The sequence below is a fragment of the Vipera berus genome (assembly GCF_964194415.1).
Source record: "Vipera berus genome assembly, chromosome: 2".
Classification (NCBI taxonomy): Eukaryota; Metazoa; Chordata; class Lepidosauria; order Squamata; family Viperidae; genus Vipera; species Vipera berus.
The window spans coordinates 284,154,516-284,173,421 of record NC_138203.1 but is presented as its reverse complement, the minus strand read 5'-3'; the positions used below and the strand labels follow the sequence as shown (position 1 = coordinate 284,173,421).

At 44.9% G+C, this 18,906-nt stretch overlaps 1 protein-coding gene across 1 annotated transcript; it reads right to left on the bottom strand.

The window, feature by feature from the left end:
- Window positions 1-1,190: 1,190 nt before the first annotated feature.
- On the bottom strand, window positions 1,191-14,994 carry LOC308661158 (uncharacterized protein). Its single transcript, XM_081315968.1, has 7 exons — window positions 14,698-14,994; window positions 10,558-10,701; window positions 8,899-10,017; window positions 7,735-7,858; window positions 7,124-7,206; window positions 5,388-5,514; window positions 1,191-3,684 (listed from the first exon to the last, which is right to left on the bottom strand). Exons 3-7 carry the CDS (start codon window positions 9,304-9,306, stop codon window positions 1,787-1,789), a joined length of 2,640 nt encoding a protein of 879 aa, XP_081172094.1. The 5' UTR covers window positions 9,307-10,017; window positions 10,558-10,701; window positions 14,698-14,994; the 3' UTR covers window positions 1,191-1,786.
- Window positions 14,995-18,906: the final 3,912 nt, after the last annotated feature.

The window sequence follows — 18,906 nt, the reverse complement described above, 5'->3', positions numbered from 1 at the left end:
TCGCCTCTCCTGTTCAACATCTATATGAAACCGCTTGTTGTGACTCAGGGCCAGCCGGTGGGTCCGGCAGCCGGCTCGGATGTATCGGATGACTCAGATGAGGGGGAGGAGGAGGGTGTGGAAGACGAACCGGCTGATGATGGCTTGCAGGCTTGGCAGAGCTCCCAGCCGGGGCCCTCTTCTCAGCTGCGTGAGCCCGATAGTGCGGAGGATGATGACCCACAGCTGGCCCTGTTCAAGGACGCCCGACGCAGGAGGCAGTCGAGCAGGAACAAACAAAGAAAGGCTGTGGGACTCCTCGGGAGGAGGCACAGGGAGACCACGCCCTGAACTCTAAATAAAAGGAGTGTTTGGGGAGGGGCTGGTTGCTGAAAGCAACCCTTCCACTTGAGGATTCAAGTTCCTGTGTTTCTTGTTCTGTTGTTTTGCTTGTGAATTAAACTTGGCAGACGCTTTGCAGCCTCAGACGCTCTCCAGTCTCTACTGCTTGAACAGGGGTTTGCCTTATTACAAGGCCGGTAGTTGGCTGGTTCAGAACACCGCTGGGTGAGATCATTCGTGGCTTTGGAGTTGGGTATCATCAGTACGCTGATGATACCCAGCTTTTTATTTCGACCCCAAACCACCCCAGTGATGCCCTCAACGTGATGTCCCGTTGCCTGGAGGCGGTTCGGGTCTGGATGGGGAGGAACAGACTTCAACTCAACCCCGACAAGACTGAGTGGCTTTGCATACCTGCATCCCGGGTTAATTCGGATATTCCATCTCTCTCTATGGGGGGTGAATTATTACCCCCCGTATATAGGGCTCGCAACTTGGGAGTCCTCCTAGATTCACAGCTCACTCTGGAAGATCACATAGTGGCTGTGACTAGGGGGGCTTTCGCCCAGGTTCGCCTGGTGCGCCAGTTGCGGCCCTATCTAGGCCGGGATGACTTATGCACGGTCACTCACGTGCTCGTGACCTCTCATCTGGACTACTGCAACGCTCTCTACATGGGGCTGCCCTTGAGGACCACCCGGAGGCTCCAACTGGTACAGAATGCAGCCGCGAGAGTTGTGTTGGGAGTCTCCCGATACTCCCATGTTACACCTCTGCTCCGTGAGCTGCATTGGCTGCCAGTTGTCTTCCGGGTGAGATTCAAGGTACTAGTAATGGTGTTTAAGGCCCTACATGGCAGGGGTCCGGAGTACCTTAGGGAACACCTGCTGCCGGCATCAACTTCCCTTCGCCCTGTGCGTTCCCAGAGAGGGCCTCCTCAGGGTGCCACCGATCAGAGAATGTCGATTGGTGGCCCCCAGGGGGAGATCCTTCTCTGTGGGTGCCCCGGAGCTATGGAATCAGTTACCGGTTGAGCTCCGGATGGTGCCCAATCTTCGCTCCTTTCATCGCGGTCTAAAAACATTCTTATTCGAACAAGCCGGCCTGGCCTGATGGGGGATTGGTGGGGTTTTTTATTGTTGTTTTATTGGGGTTTTAATATTGTATTTACTGTTTTTAGTGGGCAGATATTTAATTCTTTTTTAATTTTTGTAACTTTGTATTTTTATTCTTGCCCTGTTCACTGCCCTGAGTCCTTCGGGAGAAGGGCGGTATATAAATATTATTAAATAAATAAATAAATGGTTTCTCTCCTGTGTGTATTCTTTGATGGGAAGTAAGAGTGCTGTTCATACTAAAGCTCTTTCCACACACTGGACATTTGTATGGTTTCTCCCCAGTATGTATCCTCCGATGGGAAGAAAGATCTCTGCTCTGAATGAAGCTCTTTCCACACTCTCCACATTTATATGGCTTCTCCCATGTGGATCCTTTGATGGCAAGTAAGATTGCTGCTCCTACTGAAACTCTTTCCACATTGTGCGCATTCATATGGTTTCTCCCCTGTATGAATCCTTCGATGTGAAGTTAGTTCTCCTTTCTGAATAAAGTTTTTTCCACACTCCATGCAGTGGTATGGTTTATCCCCGGTGTGAATTCTTTTATGTCGTATAAAGCTACTGTTGTGACTAAAGCTCTTTTCACACTCCGTGCATTTATACGGCTTCTCCCCAGTATGGATCCTTCGATGGGAAGTAAGTTCTCTTTTCTGAATAAAGCTCTTTCCACACTCTGTGCACTGATATGGTTTTTCCCCTGTATGGATTCTTTTATGTTTCATAAAAGTACTTCTCTCACGAAACCTTTTCCCACATACCACACATATGTATGGTTTCTCCCCTGTGTGGATCCTTTGATGGGATGTAAAACTATTTTTTAGTCTAAAGCTCTTCCCACATTCCATGCACCGATATGGCTTCTCCCCTGTGTGGATCCTTTGATGGCAAGTAAGTTTGCTGCTCCTACTGAAACTCTTTCCACACTGTGCGCATTCATATGGTTTTTCCCCTGTATGAATCCTTCGATGTGAAGTTAGATCTCCTTTCTGAATAAAGCTTTTTCCACACTCCATGCAGTGGTATGGTTTATCCCCGGTGTGAATTCTTTTATGTTGTATAAAATTACTGTTTCTACTAAAGCTCTTTCCGCAGTCCATACAGTTGTAAGGTTTCTCCCCTGTGTGTATTCTTTTATGTCGTATAAGGTTACTGTTGTGACTAAAGCTCTTTTCACACTCCGTGCATTTATACGGCTTCTCCCCAGTATGGATCCTTCGATGGGAAGTAAGTTCTCCTTTCTGAATAAAGCTCTTTCCACACTCTGTGCACTGATATGGTTTTTCCCCTGTATGGATTCTTTTATGTTTCATAAAGCTACTTCTCTCACGAAACCTTTTCCCACATACCACACATATGTATGGTTTCTCCCCTGTGTGGATCCTTTTCTGGTGCGTAAGTAGACTTTTTCTGCTGAAACACTTTTCACATTCCACACACTTATATGGTTTCTCTCCTGTCTGAATTCTTCTGTACTGTATAAAACTACTGTTCTGACTAAAACTCTTTCCGCACTCAGTGCATTCGTATGGTTTTTCTCCAGTGTGGATCCTTTTATGAGAAATGAGGTAGCTGCTGCTACTAAGCCTCTTTCCGCACTCCAAACATTGATACGGTTTCCCTCCAGTGTGGATCCTTTTATGAGAAATGAGATAACTACAGCTGCAGAAGCACTTTCCACATTTAAAGCATTTGTAAGGTTTCTCTCCTGTGTGGATCCTTTTATGGCAAACAAGATTACTTCTGCTACTGAACCTCTTTCCACACTTCAAACATTTATACGGTTTCTCTCCCCCCTGGCTTCTGTCACAGGAAGTGGGATGCCTGCTCAAACTGAAATTCTTTCCACATTTTAAAAATGTACATGGTTTCTGTTTTGCATGTAGTTTTTGATGTAAAATTACAGGGAAGAAATTTCTCATACTTTTCACATGCACTCTATGGTCATATTGGTTCTCTTTAGTCTGAGTTCTGAAATGTTTGTTTAAATCAAATTTAGAGTTGTCTCTCTTGCCACATCCTGAATATTTTCCCTTTCTGTTTTCTTTCTGACCTTGCTGGGTCAGGAAGCCATGGATTTTGGCATCCAGAAAAGTAGAGGACTTCTCCCCTCCATGATTTGAGTAGCTTCTCTCTTGCCATTTTGGGTCCCTTTGATTTCCAAGCATCACTTCTTCCACTTCATGCTTGACTGTTTGCAATTGCAAAACATCTGGCTCATTGTAAATCTCATTCTCCTGTTTGTCACCTATTGGAAATAATAGAAAAGAAAGGTCCAAGTAGAAATGTAGGCAGAAAGTGAAGCTGTCAATAGATATAATAAAATAACTACATCTAATATTCCCAAATTTCCAATCCCTCTTTATGAAACTAAGGAAATGTTTTTATTGTTTTTTCTTGATTTTATGAAGCATTTGCACTTCCTCCTCATGATAAACTTTTGGTATCAGTTTCCATAACGCTAGATAATAAATGATCAGCTAAGTCTCATGTTTAGGTAAAGAAGAGACTGAAGTATACACAAAATGACTTTATCTCTTTTGAGTTTATGCTTCAATTTACCACAATAAATTATGGGGATGTGTAGAAATCCCAGACTCCCAAAAGACCTTTTTTGATTCCCATATTAAAAAAAGTTTAACACTTCTGCCTTCCCCCCCATTTGCAAAGTTACATTCCTGCATTCAGTTTAACACTTCTGCCTTTTCTCCAAATCTGCAATTGTAAGGCCACATTCCTACATTCCATCTCTGCCTCTGGTAATAAAACTCTTTTCTTATTTACAACCACATTCCTGTCTCTGATTCACATGTGTATACAACAAAGACTTGTTTCAATTAAATTGCCCAGTATATAGTTTTCCTGAAGTTGTCCTTGCTTCAAGATAGGGCCTCTGCCTTCCTGTGATAAACCTTTGCTCCTTGCTTCATTTATAACAAAGACTTGTCTTTTATAATTGTCTATGTTTCAAGTTATGTTTCAAGTTATGTTTCAAGTTATGACAACCCTTGTATTCTCACAGAGATAATCAAACCTTGGAAAGTTGCACCTTTTGAATGTCTACTTAGCACAGTCTCATGAAACACAAATGGAAATGGCAACTTCCCTGATGTGCAAGCTAAACCAACAATTTTCCTATTATTCGGTGTTTAAATGTTTTATCAGAAGATTTGTCAACAATCAATAATGAATGAATTGGGTGGCCTTGCAAATCAAACCAGTAAATAAATGTTCATCTAGTACAGGGGTCTCCAAGCTGTGGGCTGCAGCCCATTAGTGAGCTGTAAGGAGTTTGCAACCAGGCCACAGAAATGGCTGGCGAGTGCATGCGCTCTACTTAAGTGAGCGGCAGGCATGCATGCATGCTGCTCACACAAATGGAGTTGCATGTGTGCACTTGCTGGCAACTTGTGTGGAACCATCCTGTCTCTCCTTCCCCCCCCCCCGTCCGCAAAGCCGGAAACATTGGGGAACTCTGACCTAGTACATATATAGATGTATTGGCCCAAACTTCCCAAATCTATAGGATCCATGCTTTAACAAAATAATCAACAGTATTTTGATATATTTCATTAGAAATGCATTATCCTTTTAATGTTGATACTATTCTGTTGTCCTTGGTCTTGAACTAATATGCCAGATCATAATCAAGAGCCCAGTAAGTCTCACAACGGTATAACAGTCTGAAGCAGATATAGATATTATGTCATGCCCCTAAAGATAAAGTTTTAAAGACTTTATGTATTTTTGCACAGTGCATATCTATGTCTGGAAAACTCAGAAATGATCCCACTACACACCTGAGTAGGTATCTTTCAATCTCTCCCTTTTCTTGGGGCTTTTGATAAACAAAGCACCTTCTCCAGCCAAGAGATGCTCCTGGTATATTTCTAACTACAAAATTTCTTTCCCAAATAATTGATCCCAGAGCAAAAAAAAGGGTTCCCTTACCCAAAGCAGCCACGTTCTGAGAATTCTCCAACATGACTTCCCTATGCAAGGCTCTTTGACAACAATCCAGCAGTGCCCATTCCTCCTCTGTGAAGCTCATGGCTACTTCCTCAAAGGACACAGAACACTGAAAGAGGAAGAACATTTACCTTAACAGATAGCCCCAAGGAGGACCTGTTAAATTTCCTTATTTCATAAAATTAAAATGTACAATTTTGCAACAGCACTAGCGCTTGGGACTTACATACCGCTTCACAGTGCTTTACAACCCTCTCTAAGCGGTTTACAGAGCCAGCCTATTGCCCCCGAGAATCTGGGTCCTCAATTTACCAACCGCAGAAGGATGCAAGGCTGAGTCAACCTTGAGCTGCTCAGAATCAAAGTCCTGGAGTGAGCAGTGAGTGAGCAATGAGTGAGCCTGTGGAGCAACGCCCACTTTCTTGCGTTGTTGGAATGACTACAAAGTTGATGAAGCTATTCCAACGTACACAGGATTATTTCAATTTATATGATTTAGCTACATCCCAGAGGCAGACCAGCAGAAGAGGTCCCCTTGGAGAGCTTTTCACTGGCCCAGAAGGCAGCACAGATGCTTAGGGGAGCAGTATGCCCCACCTGTGCCTGCCTCTATAAGCAAATCACAGGGACTTTAGACAATACACAAACATGGTAGGAATTCTTTTCCTGTAACTATTCAAATCCTTGGAGACAATGATGCTCTCTGAACTTGGTTGTTTTCTTGCAGATGTTTCAGGACCCAAACTAGGTAACCTCACCAGTGCTAGAGGGGAGTGGGCTTTGGAGAGGAGGAGGAGGAGGAGGAGGAGGAGGAGGAGGAGGAGGACTGTGGGGTCCTTGGTGTTGTTCTCTCAGCTCGGTTGTTTTCTTGCAGACGCTTCATGACCCAAACTAGATAACATCATGAGCATTGAGCTCCAAATATTTTCCTTTATTAGTATCCTGGAGGAAAGCTTGGAAACCCTAAGTGACTTCACCAATCTTTTTTTTTATCTCGCAGCTTTCGTTACTTCTTTACAGTGTGACCAAAACATTTTTACGGTATGAAAGCTTTAGCTTGTGATGCTAAGAATATTTACAGGGGGAGATTGGTATTTCACATTATTACCTCATAATGGACATTATGGGAATGGACATTAACAGCTGGGACCTCTGATCGCTCAGCTTGGAGGCTAAAGATGCAACAAGGCCTTCTCCAATTCGAAGAGTCACTTGTGCGGTAGGCTGAGGCAAAGAGGCAGTCCCAGAACCAGCGAAATCTGGGGGCTGGACAGGGGACAGATTGTATCTGCCCTCAGTGTGGAAGGGACCGCCACTCTCAAATTGGCCTTTTTAGCCACACCAGATGCCGCTTTAGGACTTCCCTCCAGAGCACGATACCACAGTCTCTCGAGACTGAAGGATGCCAATGATGGATGATGATCTCATAATCAAAGGAATTTGTCCTCTACTTGTAGTAGGTTTCTATGCCATGCTTTACTTCACCTATTCCATTCTTAGCTGGCTTTGAGTACTTTCACAACATGCAAAACCATTTTCTATTTTTACACCTGTTTTGGATCCTGGATTTTGCATTTTCACACCAACCCTGTATAGCCAACCGAGACGTGCGAGTGGGCGATGAGAAGAACAAGTCATGCCATCTTGCCAAAGAACCGGCCATAATCTGAGCCTGGAGGCCCCCCCATATGGTTCCATTCTGATGAAACTTTCCCTACCTGAATTGGGGGCATAGCTGCTGTTTCTGCTCCATTACAAAGAGAAGACATTTCAGGGATTTCTTTTAATGCCTTTCCATTCCCTGTGAACAAGAGAAAAATGGGGGAAACAGACTGTTTTAAAGTTTTGTGAACAAGCTCTTAGGAAGCACTATATACAGAAGCCATCCTCATGCACAAGCCTAGTGTCAAGCTTCGAAGAACTCTTTATGCTGTTTCATCCTGTACTGGTTCTTAGCTTGCCTACAGACTCAGGGCGAGGAGTGAATGGAATGGTCCGTGAGAACCAAGGTTTTTCGAAAGTTGTTTACTGAGAACTAAACACTTTCTCCCATAACAAGTGTCTAACATTTAATTGGATAATGTGACCTGCAGGATTGAGAGGAGGGAGACATCCATGCTTTTACTATACCGATTTAGGCGCCAATTAACTAGAGCTGGTTTTCCTTTCACCTGTGCTGAAAGGATGTACTCAATAAAGTTTTGCATTAGAGACTGAATCGTCTCAGCTATGCTTACTTCGTTGGGTTCATCAGTCGGAACCTTGACACCTAGGACTTGGTGCGAAAGCAGCTGGGTCTCAATGCCTTCAAAAAAAGACCTTCTCTTACCTGACGAAGTGACAATTGGATTGTCTTGGGAGACCTTCCCGAAGAGTAGTTCCTGAGAGGAACTGAACAGATCTCCTCTTCCTTTGGGATGCATTGTGATCATTTCCATCCATGGCTCCTCCATCTGAAAGACCAGCTAGTATTAGAAGGCCTGATGAGATGTGATGCTGGCTACCATCCTGCCTGCGTTCAAAAAGGAGTTGGGCCAACTCATGAGTATCGGTATCTATTAGCCTTTATAGCAGTGTGACTGCCTCTGAAAGCCATCTGCTAGGAGAGTAGTGGGCCTCCTTGTGTGGTTGGCAGGCTACCGTGAGAAGAGATTACTGGACTAGATGGGCCAGAGGTCCAATACAGCAGGCCACGGTTTTACATTTTTATTTATATCCTCTTTATGATGGACATAAAGGGTGGCATGGTGGCTCAGCTGTTAAGACGCTGGTTCAAGACCTGGGCAAGAAGGGATTAGAACAATAGCACTAGAAATTGCACTTAGACTTATATACCGCTTCACAATGCTTTACAGCCCTCTCTAGGAGGTTTACAGGGTCAGCATATTTGCCCTCAACAATCTGGGTCGTTTTATCAACCTCAGAAGGATAGAAGGCTGAGTCAACTTTAAGCCAGTGAGAATCGAACTGCTGGCAACTGGCAGTTAGCAGAAGTAGCCTGTAGTACTGCATTCTAACCATTGCGCCACCACGACTCTTACAAACACATAATGGAAGAAGTCTTGTCCTCTACCTTCAACACACACACACACACATACACACACACACACTCTCTCTGAGAATGTCAGCAGCTGCTGAAGAAAGCTAAGTTTTTAAATAAATTTGATCTGTGTGTTAGTTTTTAAATGTGTGTGTCTGTGTGTCTGTTTGTGTGTTTGTGTGTGTGTGTCTGTGTCTGTCTGTCTCTCTCTCTCTCTCTCTCTCTCTCTCTCTCTCTGTGTGTGTGTGTGTGTGTGTGTGTGTGTGTGTAATAGAAATAATCTGAGTTTTCCCCTTCTCTGGAATTATCTGGTAGCGGAAACAGAATCATTTGCCTAAATAAAAAATCTCCAATTATACATTCGAAGAGAGATCGACGAGGCACTTAAGGAAGCAAGGACATTGCTAGACACATTATAATCCTGTTGCAGCCACAAGGATGAAATTCTCTCACCTGGTTCATGTCCAGCTCATTGCCTGCTGCCTGACTCAAAAGGAAGCCTTCAGCCAAAGCCACCGCCTGGGAACAGGTCTCAGCTCTACACTCCCTAACCCAGTTCTCCATCTCTGGAGGTAGGATGGCCAGGAACTGCTCCAGGACCACCAGATCCAGCATCTCAGCTTTGGTGCTCCTTTCTGGCTTCAGCCATTGATGGCAAAGCTGGTGGAGTTGGCTGCAAACTTCCCGGGGTCCCTTGGCCTCCTGGTAACAGAAATTCTGGAAGCGACAATGCTGAACATCTGAACCGATAGTGCTCTCATAGGGGATCTCCTGGCTGGTTGTTTCCCAAAAATCTCTACTGTTTCCAGTTTGAATGGCAGGAGAGTCTTTTTCTGCTCTCAGTCCTGCTGAACTTTCCATATCTATTTTTTTTTTAATTTCTGCTCTAACGCACTTCCAAGTACAACCAAAAATTCCCTGGTCCACAGAGCAGTGTTTAGTCGCAACGTCTATATTTTATAGGAACAGATTCAGCTGTGATTTATTTTCGGTTCCAGACAAGGAGTCACTTCAAAAGCAAATTAACAGAGTCGCCTCGTGGCGAGGTGGGCAGCTTATACATTTCATAATAAATTTAAAAAAGCAAGTTAACACGCTCGCGTATATTCCAAAGAAGGGAAATGACCAGCTGTCTGCAAGGAATACAAATCCTTCCATTCCCCACCATCCAGTCAGAGACGAAGAAGCTTCTTGGATAAGGAGCGAAACGTCTTCAAAGAAAAACAAGAAAGTCCAGTTGTCTCTTGAAAAAGCACCTTTGGGACATATATTTCAATCTGAATGTGAAGTGAAAAATGGAACAAAACAAAACAAATCAGAGTAAAAATCAGACTAGGAGAGAAGTGCAGCCCTTGCGATCCAGTTGCAGAGAATCACAATGCTCTTGCTTGGAGATATTTGTCCCATCGGATCTTCTCATTAAAATCTCTCCAGAATGAAAATCCAGGAAGATCCACAAGCAGCAATTTTTTTTTTCAGATGGGGCACAACTCCCTCCTCTCTTCCATGAAAATAAGCTGACTTATTTTTATTTTAGTTTGGTCACCACGATGTAAAAAAGACGTTGAGACTCTGGAAAGAGTACAGAGAAGAGCAACAAAGATGATTAGGGGGCTGGAGGCTAAAACATATAGGGAACGGTTGCTGGAATTGGGTATGTCTACTTTAATGAAGAGAAGGACGAGGGGTGACATGGTAGCAGTGTTGCAGTATCTCAGGGGCTGCCACAAAGAAGAGAAGCTATTCTCTGAAGCACCTGAGGGCAGGTCAAGAAGCAACGGAAGGAAACTAATCAAGGAGAGAAGCAACTTAGAACTAAGGAGAAACTTCCTGACAGTTAGAATAATTAATCAGTGGAACAACCTGCCTCCAGAAGCAGTGAATGCTCCAATACTGGAAGTTTTTAAGAGACTGGACAGCCATTTGTCTGAAATGGTACAGGGTTTCCTACCTGAGCAGGGGGTTGGACTAGATGACCTCCAACGTCCCTTCCAACATCATCATCATCATCATCATTATTATTATTATTATTATTATTATTATTATTATTATTATTATTATTATTATTATTATTATTATTATTATTATTATTATTATTCAGCTACTTCTTACCGGCACTCTTCTGTTGTGGAAGGTTTTTGGTAAAGGGAACTCCTCTCCACACACCACTCGAAGATCCAAATCCAGCCTCTCCTCCACGATTTCCAACAGAGAAGGATCCCCACCCCACTCCTAACTTCTGATCCGTGGAGAAGGCTGGAAGAGAAAGTAAGCCAAAGCTAATTCCCTTCCCCCCTTCATGGATTACTGCCTTGTCGTGGCGAAGGGGCTTGCGTAATTCAATGAAGCTATGAGCTATGCCGTGCAGGGCCACCCAAGACGGAAAGGTCATAGCAGAGAGTTCTGACAAAACGTGATCCACTGGAGAAGGAAATGGCAAACCACTCCAGTATCTTTGCCATGAAAACCCTATGGACAGTACCAAAAGGCAAAACGATATGACGCTGGAAGATGAGCCCCTCAGGTCGGAAGGCGTCCAATATGCTACTGGGGAAGAGCAGAGGGCTAGTACTAGTAGCGCCAGAAAGAATGAAGCGACTGGGCCAAAGCCGAAAGAATGCTCAGCTGTGGATATGTCTGGTGGTGAAAGGAAAGTCCGATGCTGTAAAGATTTTTTCTCCATAGGAACCTGAAATGTAAGATCCATGAATCAAGGAAAGCTGGACGTGGTCAAACAAGAGATGACAAGACTAAACATCGACATCTTAGGTATCAGCGAACTAAAATGGACAGGAATGGGTGAATTTAATTCAGATGACCATCAGGTATACTACTGCGGGCAAGAATCCTTCAGAAGAAATGGAGTAGCCTTCATAGTCAATAAAAAACTAGGAAAAGCAATACTGGGATACAATCCTCAAAATGACAGAATGATCTCAGTTCGAATCCAAGGCAAACCATTCAATATCACAGTAGTCCAAGTCTATGCCCCAACCACCGGTGCTGAAGAGGATGAAATTGACCGGTTCTATGAAGCCCTACAGCACCTTATAGAACTAACACCCAAAAATGATGTCCTTATCATCATGGGGGATTGGAATGCTAAAGTAGGAAGCCAAAAGATAACTGGAATAACAGGCAAGTTTGGCCTTGGAGTACAAAATGAAGCAGGGCACAGGCTGATAGAATTTTGTCAAGAGAATACGATGGTCATAGCAAACACTCTTTTCCAACAACCCAAGAGACGGCTTTACACATGGACATCACCAGACGGTCAATACAGAAATCAGATTGACTATATGCTCTGCAGCCAAAGATGGAGAAGCTCTATACAGTCAGTAAAAACAAGACCAGGAGCTGACTGTGGCTCAGACCATGAGCTTCTTGTTGCAAAGTTTAGGCTTAAATTAAAGAAAGTAGGGAAAAGCGCTAGGCCAGTCAGGTACGAATTAAATCATAACCCTGTTGAATATACAGTAGAGGTGACAAATAGATTTAAGGAATTAGATCTGATAGACAGAGTGCCTGAAGAACTATGGACAGAGGTTCGCAACATTGTACAACAGGTAGCAACCAAAACCATCCCAAAGAAAAAGAAATGCAAGAAAGCAAAATGGCTGTCTGAGGAAGCTTTGCAAATAGCTGAGGAAAGAAGGAAAGCGAAAGGCAAGGGAGAAAAAGAAAGATATGCCCAATTAAATGCAGAATTCCAAAGAATAGCTAGAAGAGATAAGAATGCCTTCTTAAATGAACAATGCAACGAAATATTTATTTATTTATTTATTTTATTGGATTTATATATCGCCCTTTCCCGAAGGACTCAGGGCGGTTTACAGGGTATTTAAAACAAAGAATACAAAAGTTAAAAACAATTTAAAAAGATTAAATCAATCCCTGAAAAATAAAAAAAATAAAAATAAAAACCCCAATTAAAATTAAAGTTCTCAGCCTGGGCCAGAGAGCTCGAAGAGCCAGGTCTTCAGGTCCCGGCGAAATGAACGAAGGTCAGGGGGGCAGTCCTAAGCATCTGCATATGTACAGAACTGGTTTCTGCTTCGGGGAGGGAGACCTGGGCCTAATCAAGAAAAACTGGGCATGTTTTCCTGCCTCTTTAAGAACTTTTGAGCAATAGAATAGGGAGGACCAGAGATCTTTTCAAGAAAATTGGAGAGATGAAAGGAACGTTTCATGCAAAAATGGGCATGATAAAGGACCAAAATGGCAGGGACCTAACAGAGGCAGAAGAGATTAAGAAGAGGTGGCAAAATTACACAGAAGAACTATACAAGAATGAGCTTAACGTCCCTGATAATCACAATGAGGTGGTCACTGACCTCGAGCCAGACATCCTAGAAAGTGAAGTGAAGTGGGCCTTAGAAAAGCTGAGCAACAACAAAGCTAGTGGAGGTGACAGTATTCCAGCTGAGCTATTCAAAACCTTAAAAGACGATGCAGTAAAAGTGCTACACTCAATTTGCCAGCAAATTTGGAAAACTCAACAGTGGCCACAGGATTGGAAAAGATCAGTTTACATTCCAATTCCAAAGAAAGGCAGTGCCAAAGAATGTTCAAACTATCGCACCATTGCACTCATTTCTCATGCTAGTAAAGTTATGCTTAAAATTCTACAAGCTAGAGTCCAGCAGTATGTGGATCGAGAACTACCAGAAGTACAGGCAGGATTTCGAAGAGGCAGAGGAACTAGAGATCAAATTGCTAACATACGCTGGATCATGGAGAAAGCTAGAGAGTTCCAGAAAAACATCTACTTCTGCTTCATTGACTATGCTAAAGCCTTTGATTGTGTGGATCATAACAAACTCTGGCAAGTCCTTAAAGAGATGGGCATACCAGACCATCTTATTTGTCTCTTGAGAAATCTATATGCGGGCCAAGAAGCAACAGTGAGAACTGGACACGGAACCACTGATTGGTTCAAAATTGGGAAAGGAGTCCGGCAAGGCTGTATACTGTCGCCTTGCCTATTTAACCTATATGCAGAGCACATCATGAGAAAGGCAGGGCTAGATGAATCAAAAGTTGGAATTAAGATTGCCGGAAGAAACACCAACAACCTAAGATATGCAGATGATACCACTCTAATGGCAGAAAGTGAAGAAGAACTAAAGAGCCTCTTGTTGCGGGTGAAGAAGGAGAGTGCAAAACATGGGTTGAAACTAAACATTAAGAAAACCAAGATCATGGCATCTGGCCCTCTCAATTCCTGGCAAATAGATGGGGAAGAAATGGAGGTAGTGACAGATTTTATTTTCCTGGGCTCCAAGATCACTGCAGATGGGGACTGTAGCCAAGAAATTAAAAGACGCTTGCTCCTTGGGAGGAAAGCCATGGCAAATCTAGACAGCACACTAAAAAGCAGAGACATCACCCTGTCAACAAAAGTGCGTATAGTCAAGGCTATGGTCTTCCCAGTCACAATGTATGGCAGTGAAAGCTGGACCATAAGAAAGGCTGAGCGCCAAAGAATTGAAGCCTTTGAACTATGGTGCTGGAGAAGACTCCTGCGAGTTCCTTGGACTGCAAGGCGATCAAACCGGTCAGTCCTAGAGGAGATCAACCCTGACTGCTCTTTAGAAGGCCAGATCCTGAAGCTAAAACTCAAATACTTTGGCCACCTAATGAGAAGGAAGGACTCACTGGAGAAGAGCCTAATGCTGGGAAAGATTGAGGGCAATAGAAGAAGGGGACGACAGAGAATGAGGTGGCTGGATGGAGTCACTGAAGCAGTAGGCGTGAGCCTAGATGGACTCCAGAAGATGGTAGAGGACAGGAAGGCCTGGAGGAACATTGTCCATAGGGTCACGATGGGTCGGACACGACTTCGCAACTAACAACAACAACAATTCCTTTCCAGGTGCAGTTAGTTCTCAACTTACAATTCATTTAGTGACCGTTCAAAGTTACAACAGCACTGGAAAAAGTGACTTCTGACCATTGTTCACCCTTACGACTGTGGCAGCATCTCCACGCTCATGTGAGTTACGTTGGCACGCTTGACAACTGACTCACATTTATGATGGTTGCACCATCCCAGCGACCTTCAGAAAAACAAAGTCAATGAGGAAGCCAAGATTCCACTTAGCAAACCGGGCTACTAACCTAACAACTGCAGGGGTTCACTTCACAGTTGTGGCAAACAAAGCCGTAAAAATGGGGCAAAGCTTTCACTTAACACGTCTCGCTTAGCGACATAAACCCTGGCCTCGGTTGTGGTCGTAAGTCGAGGACTACCTTGTATAAGCGGGGAAGACCCTTTTCAAGTTTCCTGGATCGATGGAAGCGCCGGGGAGCTGCGGGTGAAGTCACAGAAGAGCTTCCCCTGCCCGATCGGGACACCCCCTTCCTCCCCTTCTCCTACCGGGGGACAAAAGGGTCTCCCCACTCCCCAATCACCAACCCCGTTCCCGGATTTCCAGCGATTGGAGGTTTCGTTTCCTCGCTTGTCGTTCCTGGGATGAGCGACTGCAACTCATACCCGGAACCACGCTTGCCCTTTTCTTTCCAGGAAGGGAAGAAGGCCGAGCATAGCGCTTCTTCCTAGAGAGGCGAGACGCTCTAGGAAAGGATGATATCCGAAGAAAGCTGAGCATGCGTCGTACAGCTTTGCTGGTAAAGCTTGAGCGGAGGACTGGAAGTGAAAGTCCCCTTGCCTCTCTAGGAAGAGGCGCTCTCTCTTACCCTCATGCCCGGGCGCGGGGCTTCTCTTTGCCAGCAAAAATCTTTTTGCCAGCCTTGATTGCAAATGCCACCCCCCCAAAAAAAGGGGGGGTGGGTTACCAAAAAAGCTGGGAAGGGGCTGTTGAGTGTTGGGAGGGGGGGTCCCTTTGCCCCCAGCGTGCAAAGAGGCGGGGAAACATCATCCGCTTTGGCTATCCTGCAGATCCCCGGCTGGATCTCAGCAGCTGTAGCGATCCGGAGAGGTTGGAAAGTGCCTGCGTCCTCGCTCCCCAAGTCATCCGGTTCCTGATCCTGGAGGGTCCCAGGGCGGTGGGGGGTGTTGGGAATTCTGGATGTTGCGTTGCTCAAGACAGGAGACAAATGGACATTTGGATTGCAATTCTTTGTTGTTTCCCCCACCCCCACCCCTCTTGGAATTGGGAAGAGGAAGGCATCTGATCTTGCCTGTGATTGTCTCTTATGAAAATATTTATGAAAATATTTATTTCCTCTTAAGGGAATATTTATGAGGTTACTGTATTATATGTAAGGAATGTTAACGTTTAATAAGTTAATACAGTTGTATTATCGTGAGGTAAACACCATGACAGCAGAACACGCGGGAGTTTTGAAAGCTGTCAAATCCACCACAGCGAAGGCGCAGGCGCAGCCAGTTGACAGCTCTCCGCTGTCAACACAAGCACGGTACCACGCATGCGCTCCAGCCACGCGGACGAAGGAGCTGTCAAACATAGCCTACAGCGGATTGGTTCCTGAATCCCGGCGGGAGAAGAACGCCCGCGGATTGGACCAGCCGGCCGGCGGCCGGCTATAAAAGAGCTAAAGCCTAACACCTATTTGTCCGATTCTGAATAAACCTGTTGAAGTTAAGCCTGCTGTCTCTGAGTGGTCTGTCAGCCACTTCAGTTACTCTCTAGAGTTATTTTGATTTAAAGCCGAACTGCTACAAATTAAAGCGGAATTAAGGAGAAACGTCTGACGGTTAGGACAATTAACCAGTGGGACGACTTGCCTTCAGAAGTTGTGGGTGCTTCATCACTGGAGGTTTTCAAGAAGAGATTGTCTACATACAGTTTACTGGTCTGAAATGGCATAGGGCCTCCTGCTTGGGCAGGGGGTTGGACTAGAAGACCTCCAAGGTCCCTTCCAGCTCTATTCTGATTCTGAGCAGACAAAAACATGAACAGTTGAAGGAACTGGGTAAGGCTAGTCTAGAGAAAAGGAGGACTGGGGAGACATGATAGCAGCATGCCAGTATTTGAGAGGCTGCCACAAAAAGGGGGAGGGGTGGTCAACCTATTTTCTAAAGCACCTGAAGGCAAGACAAGAAACAACGGATGGAAACTAATCAAGGAGAGAAGCAACCTGGAATTAAGGAGGAATTTCCTGACAGTTAGAACAATTAATCAGTGGAACAAACCTGCCTTCGGAAGTTATAAATGCTCCAACACTGGAAATTTTTAAGAAGAGTCTGGACAGTCACTTGTCTGTAATGGTATAGGGTCTCCATTTGAGAAGGGGGTTGGACTAGAAGACCTCCAAGATCCCTTCCAATTCTGTTATTCTGTTATAGACGTTTATGCGGACCTGTTTTGCAAGGGGAAGGGAATTACTATTGTTGAAATATGTCAGTAGGCAACCGGGAGCCCCACCAGGGGTGTGCTGTCCAGGGGGTCAGACTAGAAGACCTCCAAGATCCCTTCCAGTTCTATTCTGATTGACTTTGTGGAGGCAGAGAGCATTTACACTATTTTGAAGTACACTTGACCAGGTAGAATGGAACTCCAACGGTCTTCAGGGAGAGGAGCCACTGAAGACCAGGAGCCTGTCATTTGGCCTGGAAGCAGAGGGGATTTGGGGGGAAAAGGCAGCCCAAGAGGCCTCAACGAGGGGCCCAGCAGCTCCGAGGCCGAGTGTCAGCACTTCCGTAGGTGCCGCCCCTGGAAGGCCAAGGGGCCCCGGGCGCTTTGCAGCCACCTGCACCGGCTGTGCCATGGGTGGCTGCAGCCCGAGCAGAGCGGCAAAGGCGAGATGCTGGATCTGTTTGTCCTGGAACAGCTGCTGGCCCTGCTGCCCCCGGAGCTGGTGGGCTGGCTGTGGGAGTGCGGGGTGGAGAACTGCGCCCAGGCGGTGGCCCTGGCTGAGGGCTTCCTGCTCAGCCCAGCCGCCCCCCAGGATTTGGGAAAGTGGCATGTGAGAGAATTTCATTATGAAAGCTTTCTAAGATGTAACAAGCAATGACCTGAATTCCTAAATTCTTTAAAGGCCTTGTCCATCTTTTCTGCAACTGTTCTCCTACGTTCCTTTTTTTTTGTTCTGCCAGCAGCAAGATCTGACTGCTGGCCTAGTGATGGATTCTATTGCAAATCAGGGCTGTTTCCAGAGGAGGGCTTGTGAAGTGAAGGTCCTGGATGAGGCTGTCGGCAGGCCCAGAGGAAGAGAGAGAGGCTTTTGGAGGAGTTGGTGGAGGCGGTAGCGTGCTCCAGGTGCGAAAAGAAGCGAAGCCTCTTTAAGGAAAAGGTGGAAGAGACAGGATCATAAAAAGGAAAGGAGGTTGTCCTGCAGGAATACAAGCTAATTTGAGGGCTAATCCACATAGAGCCCCATTTCCATCTGTCCTGTTTGACATCGTTCGCTCCCTAGAGAGTAAAATGGACAATCTGAAACTTGAGCTGGCCATGAACAAGGAGTGTATATTGGAGGTGGTGACCCTTTGAGAGCTGTATGCAACAAAATTTCATTTTGATGTATGCCGATTGGTGTACATTCAAAGTGACAATAAGGTTGTTGTTGTTGTTTAACATAAAAGAGGAAAAAAACAAGTAAAAGGTACATTGCACAGGTGCAAATTAGTAGAAAGAAGAATAAAAATGCTAAATAAGACATTAATGCTATTATTTGGTGCTTAAAATGGAACTTAGCCTAGGTAAAGGTAAAGGTTCCCCTGCACATGCGTGCTAGTCGTTTCCAACTCTAGGGCCCGATGCTCATCTCCGTTTCAAAGCCGAAGAGCCAGCGCTTGTCCGAGGACGTCTCCATGGTCATGTGGCCGGCATGACTAGACCCCAAAGGCGCACGGAACGCTGTTAACTTAGCCTACATATCTGTAAATATGTAAAACTAAAAATTTAAATTTAATGAGCAGTTAAGAGACTGGATGGAGTACATTGCTCGAGCTGCCCTTCAACTGCAGTCTTAATGTGCTTAGGATGTGTGCCTTCCCCACAAAAGTATCACAGTGTTGCCGTACCTTAACTGCCAGGCCAGTGGTCTCCCCATTGCAAGAGGCAACAGAAAACCAAGCTTGAGCTTAAATCTAAATCAAAATACTCCAGGTGGTAATAACACTTAGATACCGCCCCATAGTGCTTTGCAGCACTCTCTGATCAGTTTACAATGTCAGCCTGTTGTCCCCAGCAATCTGAGTCCTCATTTTACCGACCTTGGAAGGCTTAGTCAACCTTGAGCCGGTCAGAATCGAACTCCTTGCAGTGAGCAGAGTTAGCCTGCAATACTGAATTCTAACCACTGCGCCATCACTGCACTCTAAACAGACCTAGTTAAAACCACAAAGAAAAAAGGGCCACATCCTTGAAAAAACCACAGTTGTCCTTTGGTTAGATGGGCTGCAGACAAATTTAATAAGGAAACAAAAAAGCAGAAGAGGAACTCGTAATCAGAATAAAAAGAGGAAATAATCAAAAGAGGCCCAGAATCATGTGACAAAAGCAACAGAGCATTTAGCCAAATCCAAAGACGAAT